Source organism: Humulus lupulus, chromosome 1 (genome assembly GCF_963169125.1).
Source record: "Humulus lupulus chromosome 1, drHumLupu1.1, whole genome shotgun sequence".
NCBI classification, from domain to species: domain Eukaryota; kingdom Viridiplantae; phylum Streptophyta; class Magnoliopsida; order Rosales; family Cannabaceae; genus Humulus; species Humulus lupulus.
The window spans coordinates 110,610,303-110,630,847 of record NC_084793.1 but is presented as its reverse complement, the minus strand read 5'-3'; the positions used below and the strand labels follow the sequence as shown (position 1 = coordinate 110,630,847).

The 20,545-nt window shown below is 33.6% G+C and overlaps 1 protein-coding gene across 1 annotated transcript; it reads right to left on the bottom strand.

The window, feature by feature from the left end:
* Positions 1-4,569: 4,569 nt before the first annotated feature.
* On the bottom strand, positions 4,570-5,362 carry LOC133819656 (uncharacterized). The gene is made up of 3 exons (XM_062252958.1): positions 5,051-5,362; positions 4,910-4,916; positions 4,570-4,868 (listed from the first exon to the last, which is right to left on the bottom strand). The coding sequence occupies exons 1-3, from the start codon at positions 5,360-5,362 to the stop codon at positions 4,570-4,572; spliced, it is 618 nt and encodes a 205-aa protein (XP_062108942.1).
* Between the last annotated feature and the right edge of the window lie 15,183 nt (positions 5,363-20,545).

Here is a 20,545-nt window from a genome sequence, read left to right as displayed (position 1 = left end):
ACATTACTGGCTTGAAATGTGTGGGCAGTGTTGATTTTAGCATGTTCAAAGTGGTTGATTTAGGTCTTAGGAAATCTCTTTTTCCGTTGTATGAAGGTAAACCTAGGAAGGAAGAAAAAATTAGGAAATATGAGGTTGCATGTGCTTTCAAAGATAAAGAATTGAAGAAGAAAGGTGATGAGGTTGTCATTAAGTTGGCTATTGTTCATTTGTTAGCCAATTTTTTGTTTGGGACACAACCTGAGACTCGCGTTGACAACTCCTTTTTTTCCATGGTTGATACTGATTTTGCTGAGATGAAGAAGTTTGCTTTTGGGAAAGTTTTGTGGCAACGAACTAGGTGTGTCATGCGAGCAGTATTGAAAGATAGGAATGCCACGTATGATTATGTTGCTAGGAAAGCAGATGGGTCACTTGATAACCATAGTTATAAGTGTTATGGTTTCCCTATTGCTTTCCTTATATGGATTTATGAAACCATTCCTTCTTGTTCTCAGGGATTATGTCGAAGGGTTAATTCTTTGTTTCCAATGATTCTGAATTGGACAAGCAGGGGAAGTGTGTCATACCAGTATCTGGTTGAGAAAGTGTTTTTGGAGGAAGAGGTGATGATTTTGTTTTTACTTTTTTTGTCATTCAGTTCTATTTTTATTATGTTCTTTTTATATTCTGGTAACTAGTTACTTATTACAGCTATTTTTGTAGTTTGTTTTAAAAAATTATTTTGATTCTTGCAGTATGATGTTAATGTCATAATCCCTACCAATGAAGAAATGAAACTGCCTATACTGAGAGGGTTGTCATTTGAGAGTAAGTTGTTGCCAATAGATCCACCTGATGATGATGATAGTCCATCAGATATGCATGAGGATCTTATTGCCATTGAATCAAAATTGGTTGAAGTGCAAGATTCCTAGAAGTGTATATTGCTTGCATATTCTGAATTGAAGAAATCTTTCGCAGCTGATTTTTCTTCTGTTATATCTTTGCTGGGTGGTATTAAGGCATCTATGACTGCTGGTAATGATAATGTCAGTGGAGAGTTTGAAGATCCTATGCATGCTAAGGCTTCTTCTGAGGTAACTGGTTTCATTATTTGTGTGTTTCCCTTTATTATGTCTAATTTGGTTCTAATTTTTGTAAAAATTGCTGATTTTTGTATTTTTAGGATTTTTTTTATGATCATTTTTCTGGAGGTTACCAAAATATTGATATTGGTGAGGAGTTGGGGGCTGATTTGGAGCATTCTGTTAAGATTGCTTCACAATTTGTTAGAACTGATAAAGTAAGTTTTTCTTTCTTTTTATTTGTTTAAGAAATTGGTTTTTTTCCCCTTGTTTTCTTGTTTGTAACAAAGTATTGGTTATGCATATTTATTTCTTTTTTAGGAGCCAATTAAAGTTGACTCAACTGTATGCTCAAGTCCTCAAACTCCTGCATTTCATGTCTCTAATGTAATGTGGAGAGTTATTAATGAATCGGTTGAGAGGCCACTTAAAGAGAGTAGTTGTTTGGAGGATAAAAGTAAGTGGTCGATTATGTTGTATTATGATGCACAAGCTGTTGATAATGGACTGATTTTGGGAAAGAAAAGGCAAGCAAAGCCGAGCGCGGTAGTAAAGTGTAATGACCCAACTATTTCTAAGACCTTGGACCATTAGAACTACTAGTCGTAGCTACTATTTTGGGAAAGATACATAAGAAATAATATAACTTTATTAAATCTCAAAATATTGTATCAAATACATAATAATAGAAAATATGGTATGGGTACCCATTGTTTAAAACATAAAATATAATTTTAAACTAAAGATATTTTTTTACAAAACTAAATGCGGAAAAACATGATTTAAAATAAATAAATTCATCTTCAATTGACACGCAGCCCACACATTCCATCCATCCTCAACACACAAGCCAAGCTACCAAGAATCTTTTCGCCTCCGTATCTAGTTTTCTGCATCACACTAAAAAGGTAAAGAAATGAGCCTAATGCCCAGCAAGGAAAACCTACTAAAAACATACATCATATATCATAAGCATAAAACTACATAATAAACATAAACTATAAAACATATGACTATAAAAACATATATCATATATCATAAGCGTACACTATAAAACATATGGCTATAGAAACATATACCATATAGGACTGCAATATTAATGGCCATTAACTCATTAACATGGCATGCGATAAACCATCTAGGTCCCCTGTCTAATATATGAGGTAGGTTAGACCACATGGTAGTCTATGATAACCCATCTAGGTCCCTTGTCTAATATCTGAGGTAGGGTAAACCATAAATCTAAACCATGAAAACGATAAAATAATCTTAGAGCTTACTATCTAAGCAAGTCATATGCCTAAGCGACTAAAAGCATAATCTTGGGGCTTGTTATCTAAACAAGTCATATGCCCAAGGACTACAAAACATATCATACATATACATATTATAGCATAAACATATCATAACATAAACATAACATATAAGCACACCGTATCATACAAACATACAAGATCTATCCTATTTTCCTTACCAAAGCCAGGATATGAGAACAAATGCGGGACGCAGAACACTTCTAAAACCAGCAATAGAATAGTAAGTATTTCTAAAGAAAAGAGATGAAAAGAATAGAACTAAACCATTAAGAGAAAATTTACCGAAAAGACACCTTAAGTTCAAAGAACTTAAAAACCTAACCACAAAACCATAACAAAAGTTAGAACCTGAATGAAAACTAAAGAAACTAAGGAATCAAAAGAGTTAAACTTAATAATAAGGGTACCTTTGTTGATCTTAAGGATTGGCCTAACTCCAATACCGAAATAATCTAATCCTTACTTCCCAAGTGTTTGATAAAGCTTTTTTCTTTCCCAACCCAAATGTATCACTCTTATGTTCTCACTAGCACCTTGGAGTATGATCACAGCTGAAGAGTAAGTGAAAGGACTGGGTTCTAGGTCCTATTTATAGAGTTTGAGGAGTGAAATTATCATATTAAAAAAAATACTTAAATCCTCAAATAAACATAATTATGACAAGTGTCATGCTCTTAGTGGTTCTGGAAGGTTCTCTACTTATTTTGCTGAGCAAATAATACTTGGGAAGGAGAATGAGATGCCTAAACATATTGATGTTCGTCTCGCTTGCGAAGACATTGCTGTCCTCTTGTACTATCATGGAAAGAACAAAGCACTTGAGGGGTACTTAATTAGCGATGATTTCAAGGAAAGGCTTTTGGAGAGGAGACAGAAGAGAATGAAGATTGCTGCATAGTCTTTTAGTGATATTATGTTTCTTTTGCTTTTTTATTTTGATATACCAGTTATTAAATGATTGGTCAATTTCTAGTTTTATAGTTAGTTATTTTAAATTTATGCTTATGTAAAACATTGAGATTCTTAAGGTCATTATATATATATCAGTATAGCCTTTTGTTAATTCATTTGTTGTTTTATTTTAATTTTTTTGTTCATTGTTTTTTAATTCAATTATTAATATATATTGTATATAACACTTTCAAGGGGTAGTTAGTATTCCACATTTTTTTGTATTTTTTTCCTTCGTTTTATGGAATTATTTGAGGGTAACTAGTTCCCAGATGGGTTGTTTAGCTAATTTTCCAGGTGTAAGTGGTGGCAAGAATGATTTAGATGTAACCAGGTACCCACATTGTCTCTTTGCTAACATACCGAGGGTAACTGGTTACTTAAGTGTTTTTTAGATTTTTTCCCCATTGGTTTGTTGTTTTTTAATTTCAATTATTAATATATATTTTATATAACACTTTAAAGTAGGTAGCTAGTTTTCTATTTGTTTTTGTATTTTTTTTTCCATTGTTTTATGGAATTATTTAAGGGTAACTAGTTCCCAGTTTGGTAGTTTAACTAATTTTCTAGGTGCAATTGGGGCAAGAATGATTTTGAGGGTAACCAGGTACTCAAGCTGTTTATTTGCTAATATACCGAGGGTAACTAGTTACTTAAGTGTTTTTTAGATTTTTCCACTAAGTTTGTCTTAGTGTTGCAACCCATTTATTAAGTTAGTATTAAAGTAACTTTAATATTATATATAAAGGAGTTTGTGATAGAATAAAGTAAATGTTTTAATTTTTTTGGCTTTTAGATTGTTATAGTGGGTAATTTATCTTGTATTGTTGTATCAGGGTAACCTGTTACCTATATCGTTGTTTTATTGTTATTTTTGGGTAACTAGTTACGTTTATGTTTGTTTCCTTTTGGTATATGTATGCTGATGGTGGCATTGATAAATAAGAAGTAAACAAATTTAAGAAATTAGTTTGATAGGAATTTATAAGTTTGCGTAATCAATCAATGTGTTTAAATTTGAAACAATCTTATTAAAATACTGAATAATACTTCATGAATATGAAAGTCACTCTTTTAATGAATAAAGCTATTAAAGGTTTGTTTTGCTATTTGTTTGGCTTCTCAATTGAAGGATTCTTGCAAGACTGTCTGTTATGTCCTGATTTCCCACATTTCCCACAAGTGATTATTATTTTAGGTTCCCCTCTTGATCTTAGTCTTTTCTTTCTTGGTCTTCATGCAGGGACTATTGCCTTTGGAGGCAGCACCACTATGTCCAAGTGTTGTGGGAGATTCCATTCATCTTTATGGGGCAAACGATGAACATTTTCTTGATACAATGCTTTCAACGTTTCTGTTTTGTAGAACTTTGCACAATAATCATACACTCTCAAGTTTCTCGTTGCAATGACAACTACTGCATGCCCACAAGGCATTTCATCTTCTTGAAACACATTGCAAGTACATGTTCTATTATGTAAATTTACTGTGAAATTTATCTCCTTTTGATCACGAACTTGGTATTCTATAAGACCTAAAAATAGTTTTGTCATGAAATAGAATCAGATAATAAACATTTTAACTAGAATTAACATTGAAAGTAACTAGTTATCCTTCTATGTAACTTAATGTTTTTTTTTGTTGTTGTTATGGAAGGTAATTGGTTACCATCTATTGAATGATTAAAGAATAGTAAGAATAAGTTTAGTTGCATACCTCATACTTCATTTTTGAAACAATGTCATGTCTGAACTCATTCTCTATTGTTGTAGAGACTTTTGTGGATGTTCCGTTTGCATTATTTGAGTTGTTCCAAACCAACTTTTGAACCAAACTTCTAAGGCATTCAACCAAGATATCAATGGGGAGATTTCTTGCAGCTTTTAGTGCAACATTGAGTGATTCTGCGATGCTGGATGTCATCATGGTGTATCTTTTTGTTGGCGAGTATGATCTTCCCCAAGTTTCATACTTGGCTTTCTCTATATAGGGTCTAATGCGTCTATCAAGTCTATCAAGGTCTCTCATGTAGTGTTCTCATTCTGTTTTTGTGTATGCTTTTGCTGCTGCTATGAAATTCATTTGTAGCTCTTCACCATGGCTTCCATACTTGCTTTTCAAATTATTGAGCAAGTGAAACATGCAAGCTCCATGGAAAGCATTTGGGTACACCATATGTACTGCATTATCTATGCTCTTATGTCTGTCAAAAACTATAGCCAATCCTGTGGAGTATAAATATTGTAAAATAAAAAACAAAAATGAGTTATTATTCATTTTTTTAAAATTTTTGGTGAAGGTAACTAGTTACTTTAATCAGATACTAAAAGAAATAGCATGTATGTGTGTATTTGGTTTCGGTAACCAATTTTTTTTGTCTTTGTAAACAAGAATATATAATTGAAGCTATCATACCTTTGGGTTCTCCATAGGTGTCTCTCAGTTTGGAGAAGAACCAAAGCCATGAGTTATCATTTTCAGAGTCTGCGATTCCAAAAGCAAACACAAAAATGTTGTTGTTTGAATCTAATGTTGATGCTGAAAATAGGGTACTGCCATGTGAATTTTTCAAGAAAGTTCCATCAACAAAAATTATAGGCCTCAAGTATCTCCAGCCCTTGATTGAGTTAGGAAAAGCTATGTATAGGTATTTGAATCTATCTTCCTTGTCTGTGAGTATGTGTGTTATTATTCCTGGATTTGCTTACTTCAACATGTAAAGCTACATTGGAAACTTTTGATATGAATCATCTGGGTTTCCTCTTACTAGATGCAAAGCTTTCTCTCTTGATCTCCATGCTTTTGTGTATCCGATGGTTACTCCAAAGTCATCATTCATATCATTCCTGATGTAATTTGGAGGGTAATTTCTTTTGATTGACTTGTACTTATTCTTTATTAATAAACCAATTATGATGCTTTTTGCTTGCCTATGGTCTTCCATAACAATTTCAACACAGGAAGTGTGATTTGGAATGAATTTTTGTACCATGAATGAATCTTGATTTCTGTACTTAGATGCTCACCAGTTGCATGTGTTATCTGCGCAGGTAACTAGGTACTCTGTAGGTTCTGATCTTTTTGTTTTGAACTAGAAGTTATGCAGTATTGCATAGTAGCTAAGAGTTGATTTGATTGTGTTTTTGTCCTTGTAAATTTGCCCTTGCTCTATTGTGTTGACTCTGTAATCAGATATTACTATTTGGATTTCTTCCAACTTCTTTTTTCTTTTTGTATTGTCTTCAATTATGAAATCAACAACTTCTTTAACAAAATGAGGTATGTATGACACATTGATGCCCTCATTTATTGTGCTTGACAATCCTTCTTCAAGTAACATTTGTTCATTGATAGAAGCTTGGTTTGCTTGCATTAATAATGTCCCCACCTCCATTTCTTCTGTTGTAGCTTTTTGATTTGCTAGTAGAAAAATGTTATTTTCATTGCTTGATTCTTGAACTATAGTGACACACAATGGTAAGTCGGATATTTTTCCAACAAATTTTTTCTTTATTTCCATGTAGAGTAACACTGAATTGTTTGTTTCAACCTTCATTGGTGGTGTTTCTTTGGCTACTTAATAAGAAACTTCAATAGTTGTCGTTGTTTCCTTTATCTCCTTTTTTTTATCAAATTCACCAAGTTATCAAGAGAACAATTTGGTGGTGTTAATATCCCAGTCATTGTGTACCCTTGGTACTCGTTGTTTTCATTCCACTTGCCTCCAAACTGAACCAAAGAATTAGTAGTGTCCATACCTGCAAAATTTTGGCAATTTTTAAGGAGTTAGTTGGTTCTAAATGGGCTAGGGAACCGGTTACCTTAATCTGTAATCACATAACCTTATGAAACATTTAGTTTTATATATTGACTATTTTTCAGGGTAACTGGTCACCCTATTGTTACTGAATGTTTTGGCAGTTAAAATTCACACTAATATCAAATGATTCTTTTTATTGAAAAGACAAATTAGAATCTAAAATTTTCAAATTTCTTGTTTTCTGTCTATTTTTAGTCAATCAATGTATACAACCAATTCGCCCAAGAAAAAAAAATGAAGAATATAGTAAAAATTTTATTCATCACTCTGAAATCAGTCAGAGAAAGAGTAGAGAACAACCCTTTACTCAGTTCAAGATATGGCATTGAATTGATCAAAAAAGGAAAGAAGAAAAAAAGAGTACTATATATATGGACATATAGCTAATTAGTAGGACATGGTAGTTTAATATCACTAGTGTAACTAAGTAGTGAACCTCCTAGATATATCTATTCGTTAATCTTAATCTTAAAGAGTTTCTTTGCAAACCCTGTTGTGATCTTTTCCTTTCACTGTCTCAGACAAAGTCTCTAATTCAGGCCTAATCACAATCAAGCAACTACGTAAAGAGGCCAAATATTATGATTTCCAACTTTTATTTCATATTAATATTATCTTCCAATACTGCAGGTATATATAAGTAATATTGCACTGCATGATCATGCATGAAATAGTTTTCTCAAATTTTACCGACCTTTCTTGATTTAAAATGTGCTTAATTTTTCTACCTCGCTTTTCGGAACTGATCATCATCAGTCATTGTTGGCTAAAGTTCATATTGATGGGAAGGTAACTGGTTACCTTAATCTGTAATCACATACTCTACTGAAACATTTAGTTGAATTTATTGACTGTTTTCAAGGTAACTAGTTACCCTATTGTTGCTGAATGTTTTGGCAGTTAAAATTCACACTAATATCAAATGATTCTTTTTATTGAAAAGACAAATTAGAATTTAAAATTTCCAGAGTTCTTGTTTCTTGTCTATTTTTGGTCAATCAATGTACACAAATTAGTAGGTTTAAATAAATCTTTTCAATTTTTTAGTTTATAAAGTGTTTGTGTTTTTCAAAAAGCACATAATGATCATTATCATTATAATCATGATAATAGTTCATCTATAATTGTGAATTTGTATGCAAACAAAATAGTTTTATGTAGAAAATTTAAGATAGTTTTCAAATAAAAGAAAATGACAATAGAATAGAATTGACAGAGGAGACAATTTTTGCAAACCTTGTTTCTCGGTTGTATACCAGAGATGCAGGTCACCCGAAATTGAAAAGATTGCAGCACGTATGATTGGAAGATTGTTGGAATTTATTTGATTTATGCAGAAAAAGATCAGTAATTTCTTGCCACAGTGAATGGATTTTTGTTAAGTATTTTTGCAGGAGATGAGGTCAAAACTTTTCTAGTATTGATCGAATGTTGAGGATATCGCCAGAGATAGGAGTTGTCGTCGGAGAAGAAAGCTATTGTCAGAGAAGGGAGCGCCGGAGATGGAAGCAATTGCAAAGAGTTTCATGGTTTTGGAGAAGGTTTTGATCGATTTTCATGCTTGAGCTGAGGACTATTGTATTGTTAATTACCATTGTGCCCCTGGTTGTGCTGATGTGTTTTTGTTTAAATTTCAATTGGCCTATGTAGTTAGTTTTCCCATAAACTAAGTTTTTTTTAATTAAATTTTTCCATACAAATTAGAGAAAGTTTAATTCCCATATTTTAGCACAATAATCTCTAAAAGGCCATATTTATGAAAAAAACCCAATTATAATTGCACTATATGTGGTATTTTTGCAATTGGGCGTAGATGCATACAGTGGCCCATATGTTTGTTTGATATATGGATTTTTGCAAAATAAAATATTCATAAAATGATAGGTTTTATTTGGGCCCATTAAAAAATGTAAAGTTTAAATTCCTCTCTTGTGGGTGATTCCACTTATGAATGCCCATTTGCTTTGCATGACTATAGTGGGCCCAATAAATTAATAACAATTAATAAAATGAACGTTTAAATTCCTGTCTTTTGGACCTAGTATGGAAGTTTGGGGGTCTTAGTAGTAGGAACGACATACGGAACCCAACCCTCCTCCATACAACCCAATTGTTAAGGCCCATTACCTGAGTTGGATTTAATTGTATAGGTTCATTATGTTAGTCAAACTTAAATATTGATTAGCAACAAATTAGGTTTAAATTAATTTAATTTGTTTCAATGTGACACTTTAGAATTAATAGGAAATTATAGGACTTTGGTTTTAAAAATTTAATCTTTTCAATTTTTTGGAGAACCATAGTCATTGATTTTCTAAAAGTAAATAATAAAAATAGTATTTTTATTTTTATAATGAGCTTATTTTAATAATTATATTCGATCTCCACCATTGGTTTAACAATGCTAATAACTTAATGGGGCCTCGAGATGCTTTGATTTGTTCCCCTACGGAAGGTGTTCATTAGTTATTTTGACAAGGTTAGATTTCGAAAGATAGATAATTATAGGTCAAATTCTATTAGACTCACCCCTACGGTGACTACTAGGACTAAATTTGTGATTATCGAAACCGTGGGTCTAGCTCATAAAATAAGAGATTTTGTTTTCTTATTTTTATCGAACAATAAGTTGTTAATAATGGTGTCCATTATTAAATAACTTTACAACTTTATTTAACTAGTGGTATGTTTTACTCTCGCTAACCGGGACAAGGATATCATAGATTTGTTAAAAACCTGAAGAAATAGAGATATGATTATTTTGGTATTTTTTTATCATATCTTACATATTTTTTGTATATGTTGTGCTATTTCTTGAAATTTGTGTGAATAGGATTTTTATTGAGCAAAAGAGATTGATTTCTATTTTATTGATAATTGGTAGTTTAGAGTTTGGTTGTGTCTACTCCCATCCTTTCTGAACTTTCGATGGAGAAACTCACTGGAGAAAAATTCCTTAAATGGAAGCAAAATATCAACATAGAGTTGATTGGTGACAACTCTGAATTCTTCATGATTGAGGAATCCCCAGAATGAGCACTGCGTCTGCACGTTTGTGATGGCACCGTAAATGCTCGAATAGCACCGTAAATGCTCGAATGGCACTGTGTCTGCATGTTCGTGATCAACTCAACTATGGTCTGACGCAGCCCATGAACGAGCTTCAGATTACTGAGCTTACCATGGGTGGACCTAGTAAGGGAGGAGAAAATAAGACTACTGTTGTTGCTGCTGATCAAGGTAAGGCTGAAGCTAACCAAGCTTCATCTTTGAAAGATGGAAACAAGAGGAAAGGTGGACAAAACAACAACCCCAAGCCTGCAAAGGCTGCAAAGACGAGTGCACAACCAAATGCACAGGCGCCTAAGGGGAAGAACAATAAAAACAAGAAAGGTAAAGGTAAGTGCTTTCACTGCAAAGAAAAGAGACATTGGAAATGTGATTGCCCCAAGTTTCTAGCAGCGAAAAACAAAGGTAATGATTATAGTTCATTTATCTTAGAAACATGTGCTTTTGAGAATGATAAATCCGTTTGGATTATTGATTTTGGATATACCAATCATGTTTTCAACTCTTTACAACTTCTTTAATCGTGGGAGGAAGTGGATGAAGGCAGCTTAAAGCTTAGAGTTGGGAACTAAGCGTTCGTTGCGGTCCAAGCTAGAGAAAGAGCTCGTCTGAAGTTCGGAAATAAATTTTTAATTTTAAATGATGTATTTTTTATTCCAGATTTTAGTAGAAATTTAATTTTAGTTTCCATGTTGCAATTAGAACAATTTTTTTTATGACTTTCACAAGTTCTAATATATCTATTTCCTTCAATGGATCACAATTGTGTATTGCATGTTTGGAAAACGAGCTTTATATTCTGCGACCTAACGAACCCCTTGCTCTTAACAGTGATTTATTCAAAGTAGCTAAACCTAGGACCAATAAACGTCAAAAGACTAATAACGATAATATAACGTATTTATTATGGCACTTAAGACTAGGTCACATTGGTTATGATAGGATTCAAAGACTTACAAAGGATGGGCCTTTGAGGGAACTCACCTTAGGTGAATTACCTGTCTGTGAATCTTGTCTAGAAGGAAAACTGACCAAGCGTCCATTCTCTGCAAAGGGTGATAGGGCCAAAGAACCACTTATACTTGTCCATTTAGATGTTTTGAGTATTTTGTTACTTTCATTGACGATTACTCTAGATACTCATGTTTTTACCTAATGCATAGGAAATTAGAAACATTTTCAAAGTTTCAGGAATTCTTAGCGATGGCTCAGAACCAATTAGGTAAAACATTAAAGATCTTGCGATTTGATAGGGGTGGAGAATATTTGAATATGCAGTTTCAAGATCATTTAACTGAACTTGGGATTTTATCACATATTACTGTCCCAGGTACTCCGCAACAAAATGGTGTAGCAGAATGCCGAAACAGAACTTTATTGGAAATGGTTAGATGCACGCTTAGTTACTCAAATTCATTATGGGGACATGAAATTGAAGCCGCGAATGACATTCTCAATGTCTTGCCATCTAAATCAATCCCCAAAATAGCTTTAGAACGCTGGAATGTTTGTGAACCTAGTTTACGCCATTATAGAATCTGTGGGTGTCCCGCCCACATCCTGAGGAAAAAGGAAGGAAAGCTAGAACCGTGAACTAAAGTTTGCATGTTTTTTGGCTATCCAAAAGGTACTCGGGGTGGAATTTTCTATAGTCATTCAGAAAAGAAAGTGTTTACTTCTACGAATGCTACTTTTCTGGAAAATGACTATGTCCAAGACATCAAACCACGCAACAAAGTAGTTTTAGATGAGATGGTTAAAGAATTGACTCCTATCAATGTTCCATTGTCATCAATGCGAGTTGATGAAGAAATTCCCACTCTTCATGTCCAACCGACGCAAGTTGATTTAAATGAAGAAAGTACCACTGTTTTTCAGCAAATAGTCATGGAGCCTCATTGTAGTGGGATGGTTTCTAGGAACCTAGTTTGCTATGGTATGGATGGTAAAACCAATATGGTTGTTAATGACACCAGTGATGATGATACCTTGTCTTTAAAATAAGAAATGGCTAGCCCTGAAAAGGAACTATGGCTCGAAGCCATGAAACAAGAAATGGAGTCCATGTACTCAAATTCCGTCTGGGATCTTGTGGAAGCACTTAGTGACTTTAGGGCCATTGGGTGCAAATGGATCTATAAGAATAAATGAGGTGTTGATGGAAATATCGAGACTTATAAAGCTCGATTAGTGGAAAAGGGTTATACCCAAAGAGAAGGCGTGGACTATAAGGAAACTTTTAGTTCGATAGCCATGCTCAAATCCATTCGCATCCTCCTATCCATAGCAGCCACTCTCGACTATGAGATCTGGAAAATGCAGCATCAAGACAAATTTTCTTAATGGAAAGCTTGACGAAGTCATTTATATGGATCAGCCAGAAGGTTTTAAAGTAGCTGGACAAGAAGGCAAAATTTTCAAGTTGAATAGGTCTATTTATGGACTTAAGCAAGCTTCTTGTTCCTAGAACCTTAGGTTTGATGAAATAGTCAAAACCTATGGCTTTGAACAAAATATTGATGAGCCTTGTGTTTACCAACTGAAGGAAAATAAAATAGTTGTACTCTTGGTTCTTTATGTAGATGATATCTTACTCATTGGAAACAAAGTTAAGAAATTGTCAGATGTGAAGAATTTGCTGAGCACCCAATTCCAAATGAAGGACTTGGTTGAAGCAAGTTATGTTCTGGGTATCCAGATCATTAGGGATAGAAAGAACAAACTCTTAGCTCTATCTCAAGCAGCTTACATGTATAAAGTGCTTGAACGATTCTCGATGACAAATTCCAAGAAAGGGCGTTTACCGTCCCACCATGGAATTCATCTTTCAAAGAAGCAGTCTCCCCAGACTCTTGAAGAGGAAGATGCAATGAGAAAAGTTACTTACACATCTGCAGTTGGAAGTCTGATGAATGCCATGTTGCGTACTAGACCAGATATCTGCTATGCAGTAGGAGTAGTGAGCAGGTATCAGTCAAACCCAGGAGCGGAACATTGGATAGTAGTTAAGAATATCCCGAAGTATTTAAAGCAGATTAAGGATTATATGTTAGTCTACAAGGGTGGTGTTCTGAACCCTGTAGGCTACACCAATTCAGATTTTTGGACTAATGTTGATGATAGGAAGTCTACTTCTGGAATGGTGTTTACTCTTGGGGGTGGAGCTGTGATATGGAGAAGCGTAAAACAGTCTTTAATCTTAGATTCCACCATGGAGGCTGAGTACATAGCCGCGTCAGAAGCAGCTAAGGAAATAATCTGGCTAAAGAAGTTCTATTCGGGTCTTGGTGTTATTCCAGAAATGGATAAACTACTTGTGTTGTTTTGTGACAATACAGGAGCGATAGCCAACTCGAAATAACCTCGTAGTCACAAGAGGAGTAAGCATATAAAAAGGAAGTATCATATAATTCGAGAATATGTGGACAGGGGAGATGTGAAGGTTAAGAAGATTAGACAATCTTGCAGATCCGTTTACAAAGACACTACCAGAAGCTACATTTGATAAGCCTATCAAGGAAATGGGATTAGTAGAATTAAGGAATTAGTTTCAATTAGTGCAAGTGAGAGTTGGTTGGGGTTTTATGTCCTAATTAAAACCCAATTTCTTTGTAATCTCATTTTATTATCAATAAAAGAATAGAAATCCTTTTTGGCTTGGTCAATCACTTTGCTCACATATTTTATTTTCATGATTATTTAATTAATATAAACTTCTATTAAATCCTGAGCATATATCTAATCGTATTTATAGTGACGTAATCATAGTGGAATATAAATATGATTATATGTTCAAAATAAGATAGTCCTAAGATTAGTCAGTGCACAGGATTTACAATGACTTGCCAATCTACAATATGATCTACTTACACATTGTAGTGTTATGTTCTTTCCAGAACATTAGCAAAGTAGATAAGATTAGATGTATTTGTTACATCAGACTGGACCAATATTGGCAGTTAATAGGATAAGTAAACATATCTTTATCATCTATTCTAGTCATATCACATAGTTGACCATAGTTCAATTCAATCTCAATTCTGAGTGGTTAGTATTCTAAGTGATTGTATTATTTGAGTTCTTTGACTTGTTCGTTACCAACTTACCCTACAGACTAGCCCATAATTACATCTTGAGAACTCGGTAGTATAATTGAGTGGGGGTGTTAATCATAGATATGAATATTTATAGCTTCTTATGAAGAAGTGATATGATGGTTTTCTTTTAGTTTGGTTGAAGGTGCTAAATGATAGATATCTCATTTCAGTAATTAATATTAGTTTATTGAAATATAATTTACAAGGAACTAAGTGTTTTAAGGATAAAATACAATGAGGGGTAAAACGGTATTTTAGCCCCATCTCGTTGTAGACCGTCTATAGAGGATTCAGTGACAATTATGGTTGTAACAATGGATAACTAATATCGTATCTACATTTGTTATAGAGCGTTCTATGATCAAGAGTGCAATTCTGAGTCTTTAGTGGAGTCTCGGGGAATTAATAAGTTAGTAAATTTATTTGTTAGATTTATGATAACTTATTGGAGCTTGATTTCATAGGCCCATGGTCCCCACTGTACCTTGGATAAAATCATCTAGATAGTCTCAATTAATTTATTTAATTATCAATTATAATTATCAAAGTTGACCAGGTACATTTTGGATAGTTTCACAGAGTTATGTAATTTAGAGAAGAAAAGAGATATTAGAGCAGATTTATTAATTAAGATAAATTGGTATCTAAATTAATAAATAAGTTTAAATCAAGGGTCAAATTATAAATAATTAATTTGATAAAGGATTTGAAAAATTATTTAATTAATTAAATCAATAGAAAATAATACAGGCACTAATTTTAAGTCCAATGGGCTTATAATAAATGAGAAATTTCACGGGCCTAAAGCCCATGTTAATTTTGACCTCTGGCTGATTATTGGCAATTATTTTATTGATTTTTTAATTAAATAAATGACCTAATTTATTCTATAAAAGGAATGCTGACTGAGAGATGAAAACATAAGTTCAGATTTTTGAAACACAAGTTTCTGATAGGTTTTAGATTCTCTCTAAACATAAGTCCTTTCCTAAGCCTCATTGTTCTTTACTCTTCTTCTCTCTATATCTATCTCATCTGTTGAGAATTGCCCACTCTAGTCTAGGTGATTCTAAGGATACTTTGGAAGACTGTGAAGAAAATTGAAGATCGGTTTCAGTTTCTTGGTAATACTCTGCGACAGAAAGAATACAAGGGTTAGAGAAACTGAAGGAAGGACTCATTCATTCCGCTGCGTATAATGTAAGTATTCTTATAATTATTTCTCTTTGAATTTAATTTTAGAAACATGTTCTAGGTTGTCTCATATTAACTTGTTTAATATTAGATCTACATGAAAATAAATAAAGATCATGTATAAGTTTCCCAACAGTATCAAAGTTTGATGAAATGTTGATGGATATGCCCTAGGTCAAGCTTATAATGTTGAGAAAATGCTTGACAAGTTTGGTCATCTTAATATAAAAGCGGTAAACACACCTTTTGATTCAAGTCTTAAAATTGAAAAGAATGAAGGGAGATTGGTGGCTCAACTAGAGTATGGAAGTGCAATTGGGATTTTAATGTATGCCACACATTTTACTAGATTGGATATTGCATTTGCGGTTAGTAAACTAAGTAGGTTTACTAGCAATCCAAGTATCAAACATTGGAAGGTCGTGCAAAGAGTATTTGGATACCTTAAAAGGATGAAAGAGTTATGGTTCCAATATTCTATGTTTCCTAGAATACTTAAAGGATATCCGGTGTAGGAGATAATCTCTCCACAACCAGTCGGGTGTTCACCCTTGGTGAGGGTATCATTTCTTAAAGATCTAAGAAACAAACATGTATATGTCACTCAACCATGGAGTCTGAGTTTGTCGCTCTAGTGGCAACTGACAAAGAGGTCGAGTGACTAAGAGATCTCATGATTTAGATACCAAAAACCGCGGTGGATCTATCAACAATTTCGATACATTGTGATAATCAAGCCACTTTGATTAGTGCTTACAATAAGATTTACAATGGGAAGTCTAGATATATAAGTCTAAGACATGATTATGTGAGGGAATTGATTGATAAGAGTGTCATATCAATTTCGTATGTCAAATCTTGTGAGAACTTAGTGGATCTGTTTGCCAAACCTTTTGCGAGAGGTTTGGAAAATTCTACAAATAAAGGGATGGGACTAAAATTCCTTGACCAATAGATTCCCCAATGATGGAAACCCAACTCAAAACTTGTATACATCAAGTGTAGAGTTCAATGGGTAAGAACAAGTTGTTGATAAGAAAAATTGTTTACATCATTAATGACTTAAAGAGTCCCATCTAGAAGGAGTTAATGTTGGTTGCTACCAGATAGGAGGGTTAAGTCAAAGACTTTTAATAAAATTAAGTGGAAGAGCAACAAGCATCTCTAAAAGTAGCAAAGATGATGAAAGAATTTTACCTATATGAACCTAGAGGTGGTGCCACCTCTGAAGAGACTATGTGTTTCTCTCCAGATGATTCATGAATGGATATGCAGAATGCCATAAAAGTGCTAAGCGCGACAAGTGGAAAATACATGAGTAATCAAGTAAAAGTGTGTGAGATATTACCAGTTTTTATCACTAGGAATGTTGGGTTCAATCTTTTAAGAATACCTTAGCATTTCGATAGAAGTTTTGTAGTGTTTTCTCTAAGATAAAGATCAAACCCAAAATGTACTTTATTTTATGCACTAATATCATTTGAGCTAAAGGAATGAGGATGCAGTTATCTAGGTGGAGAATTGTTATGATTGGTTAAATACATAGTGAAATTGTTCAGGCACGAAAAGGTGCAAAAACCATAACAGCTTCACTAAAGTCAACATGAGAGAGTTGACTTTTGGTATAGGCATTTGTAAATCATCTTTTTGGATCCAAAGTGTTCCTTTGGAGTGTATAACAGTACCCAAAAAGTTTGGGAGCATTTCGAGATGATTTGAGGCATGTTTTGGGGAGCCAAGTCAGAATTGTAGGTGTTCGTCACTTGGACTTGATAGGGCCATACAGATGATGTATCACCTACACAATGGCGATGCATCGCGTGGGTGCAGGCGATGCATCGCTTGGGCGGTCCGTACAGGACCGCACAATGACGTATTTTTGGCTCCAAAATTCAAATTAAAATACTCCAATCTCATTGGTTGAGTCTAATGAGAGTTCCTATACTATTTAAAATGGTCATTTTAGTTAATTGGTCAATTGATCTCTCACCTTTCTCTCTCTCTCTCTAAATCCTCTCACTCTCTAGCTCTAAAGATTACTAGTTTTCTCCAAGATCTTCTTCAAGAAAGCTTGACTTGCTTGAAGATTCAAGGCTTGTGAATCCCAATCTCATTCCATTGTAGTAGCTTCAAGAAATCTCAAGGAGGAGGCTACGGATAGAGATTTTTGGACAACAATTCTCAATTTGTGTCAAGCCTTTGTTTTATTTTTGTTGATTCACATAAAATCATAGACTTGTGATTTTATGTATGAAGGTTATTCAACCCAAAGGTCAATTCTACCACTTGTTTCATTTTATGTTTGTTCTTTGTATTATTATTCCATTAGAGAATAGATTATCATTGTTTATTCCTTTGAATTGTAATATCCAAAGCTTGGTTTATATCCTTATCCCCAACATGACCTTCCAAGAAAAAAATGTAATTGTATAAGGCAGCTCTAAGGACCATAAATTAATGAATCATTTATTAGATGTGTTATAGGTAGAGCTTGGAATCTCAAAATGTATGTGGGAGGTTAACCCATGTAATTTGACTAATTATAAACCAGAAGTTGAGTGGTGCCAAATGAACATATCAAAATGAGGAAGAAGACTCGATGGTAATTGTAATATGCATTGACAGTCCAAAGCACAAAAAATGGAGTTTAGAGCCTTAATTTGACATTATTTAATGTCTACTAAAATAAAAAATCTTGAACGTAGCAGTCCCCAACAACCAAGGATTAGTGGCTCCTAATAGCCCCATCTCCTATTTTCCATTGAAATCTATGATGAAGAAGAGTTTTACCACGCTGAACACTATGCCGAGTGAGTGAAGAAGAATTTCCAATATTATAATAAATAAAAGATCATTGAGAGTAATATCTACCTTTAAGAACCCGATCGACCAAAGAGTGAGGAAATTAAATCAGCCTCCACGTCTGTTTAGCTAGTGATGCTTGATTAAGAATTGAAAAGAATGAAAACCTATACAACCATCCCTCTTGGAGGAACACATAAATTTATAATTTTTCCAATAAATAGAATGACCATCAACTTTGAACCCCCACTAAGAATGAGCCATTAAACACTCAATTGCCTTACATAAAGTTGTAGACAGTTGAAACAACTCATAGTATATGTAGGAATAGATTGTACCATAGCTTTTAGAAAAACCTTTTCCCCTCAATTAGAAAAGAACTTATCTTGACAAGCACAAAGGAGAGGTCATATTTTGTCTTTAATGTTACCAATACTACAAGAAAAGAGGCTTATTGTGATGACAAATGTTGTCGCAATAGGCTGCTCGACCATCTATATTTGTCTACAAAGACGACATGTCATCGTTGATAAGTTGTCAAAAAAGGTTCATATGTACAAGGTCATACTGGGACGACATCTATGTGTCATCGCCAAAAGTTTTCCTTACAGAGACGACATGTCGTCCTCGAATCATCACACATTTTGGATAGCACGGGTGGTGAAAGGGAAAAAATTGAAATTTCAATAGCCTATTGCGACAACAAGCCATCGCAATAGAGTTTCTTTTGAAAACCTTTTGCGATGACTTTTCATCACTCTTGACCAATCCCAATAAAAAATGAATATTATTTTCACCTACAACAACATCGCAATAGATCTTTGAAATTATTATATTAATTAATTTTGTTTATTTAAATAATAATTTTTATTTTAAAAATAATTAATTTAACTATATGAATAACAATAGAATTTTAAAATGAAATTTCATAATACATAAGTAAAAGTTCATACTAACTAATGTTTAAGGCAAACAATATAACCTAAACTACTGCAAACTCATATATAAGTAATCTAAGCATCCCCTAAATTTGTCTGGTTCTTACCATCATTGTTGGATTGCTTTGGTGGATGCTCTGGCTGCTGTAGTGGATGCTAGACTGTCATTGCAAAATTTTCCGTCATCATCTAAAACATTTGGCTATGATCAACGATAACGTTATCAAGTTCTGGAATGGTCGCATTAAGCTCCAGACTAATAAATGATTAATGTAAGGTTTCCATGTTGTTGTACAACCATTGGATCATTGTATTGAATTATTGACACATGCTTTGAACAAGCTCCATTGGCACACTTTTAGGTGGTGGTGGCGACGTCTGCTTTGTGAATGATGACTACAAGGATGAGTCAAAAATAGAAGCAGTACCCTTTAACTTGCATCCATGCCCATGGTTGTGGCTGTGACGTTCACCCAGCACTTTTGTGATAATTTATGTCTCATCTGCTGAGGAACTTCCGACTCAAGAAGATGAATCATTTCTCTAAGTCGCTTGTTGTGCAAGAAACTTCTTCTACAGTTAAGAAAAAAAATAGTATACAATAAAAAAATAATATATATTTAATTAAAACCTAAATAGTTACTTACATAGTCTTATTTAGCAGCCTTGTTCACCCATCTACCATTAGCCTTGTGGTGCTTGTCATACGACAACATAAGATGTAGATCCATGAAGGGTACTTTAATTTTGCTTTATTCGCAACATTCCTCCTTGATTGTTTGTTGTAATGTGGATAAAAAAATATCAACACACTTGTTCCACGGATCGCTAGGACCAAACTGGGGAAGATCATATCAGGTCATGGAAATCCTTTGAGAAAGAAATTTCAAGTTATCTCTTCTGAATGGAGAAAAAATTATGTGAACTTGGAACACACTTCATCTTCGGTAATATTCTCTATAGTTCAATTAGGAAGTTTTTTTTATTTTTCTTTCGATTGTAAGGAATAAAGGCTTGGAATTATAAAAGCCATATTTTTGTTATAAGAATTGAATAAACTTAAGGGTTACTTTGTAGTTTAAACACCATACCATTTTTTGCTTTCACTTCTTATTGTTACTTCTTCAACCCATTAAAAGCGAGCTAGAATATATCTAAATTCTAATCACTTAGGGGGTGGGTACGTATAATCATTATATCTTGTACATCAAAATCTTTGATAAATTCAAATCTAGTATACAAGTGAAGTTTTGAAGTGAAGAATCGAGCAAAAATTAATAGTTGGGGAATA

Bases quoted from the DNA above. Each gene is read 5' to 3' on its own strand.
- LOC133819656 (XM_062252958.1), bottom strand. From the start codon at position 5,362: ATGAGAGACCTTGATAGACTTGATAGACGCATTAGACCCTATATAGAG.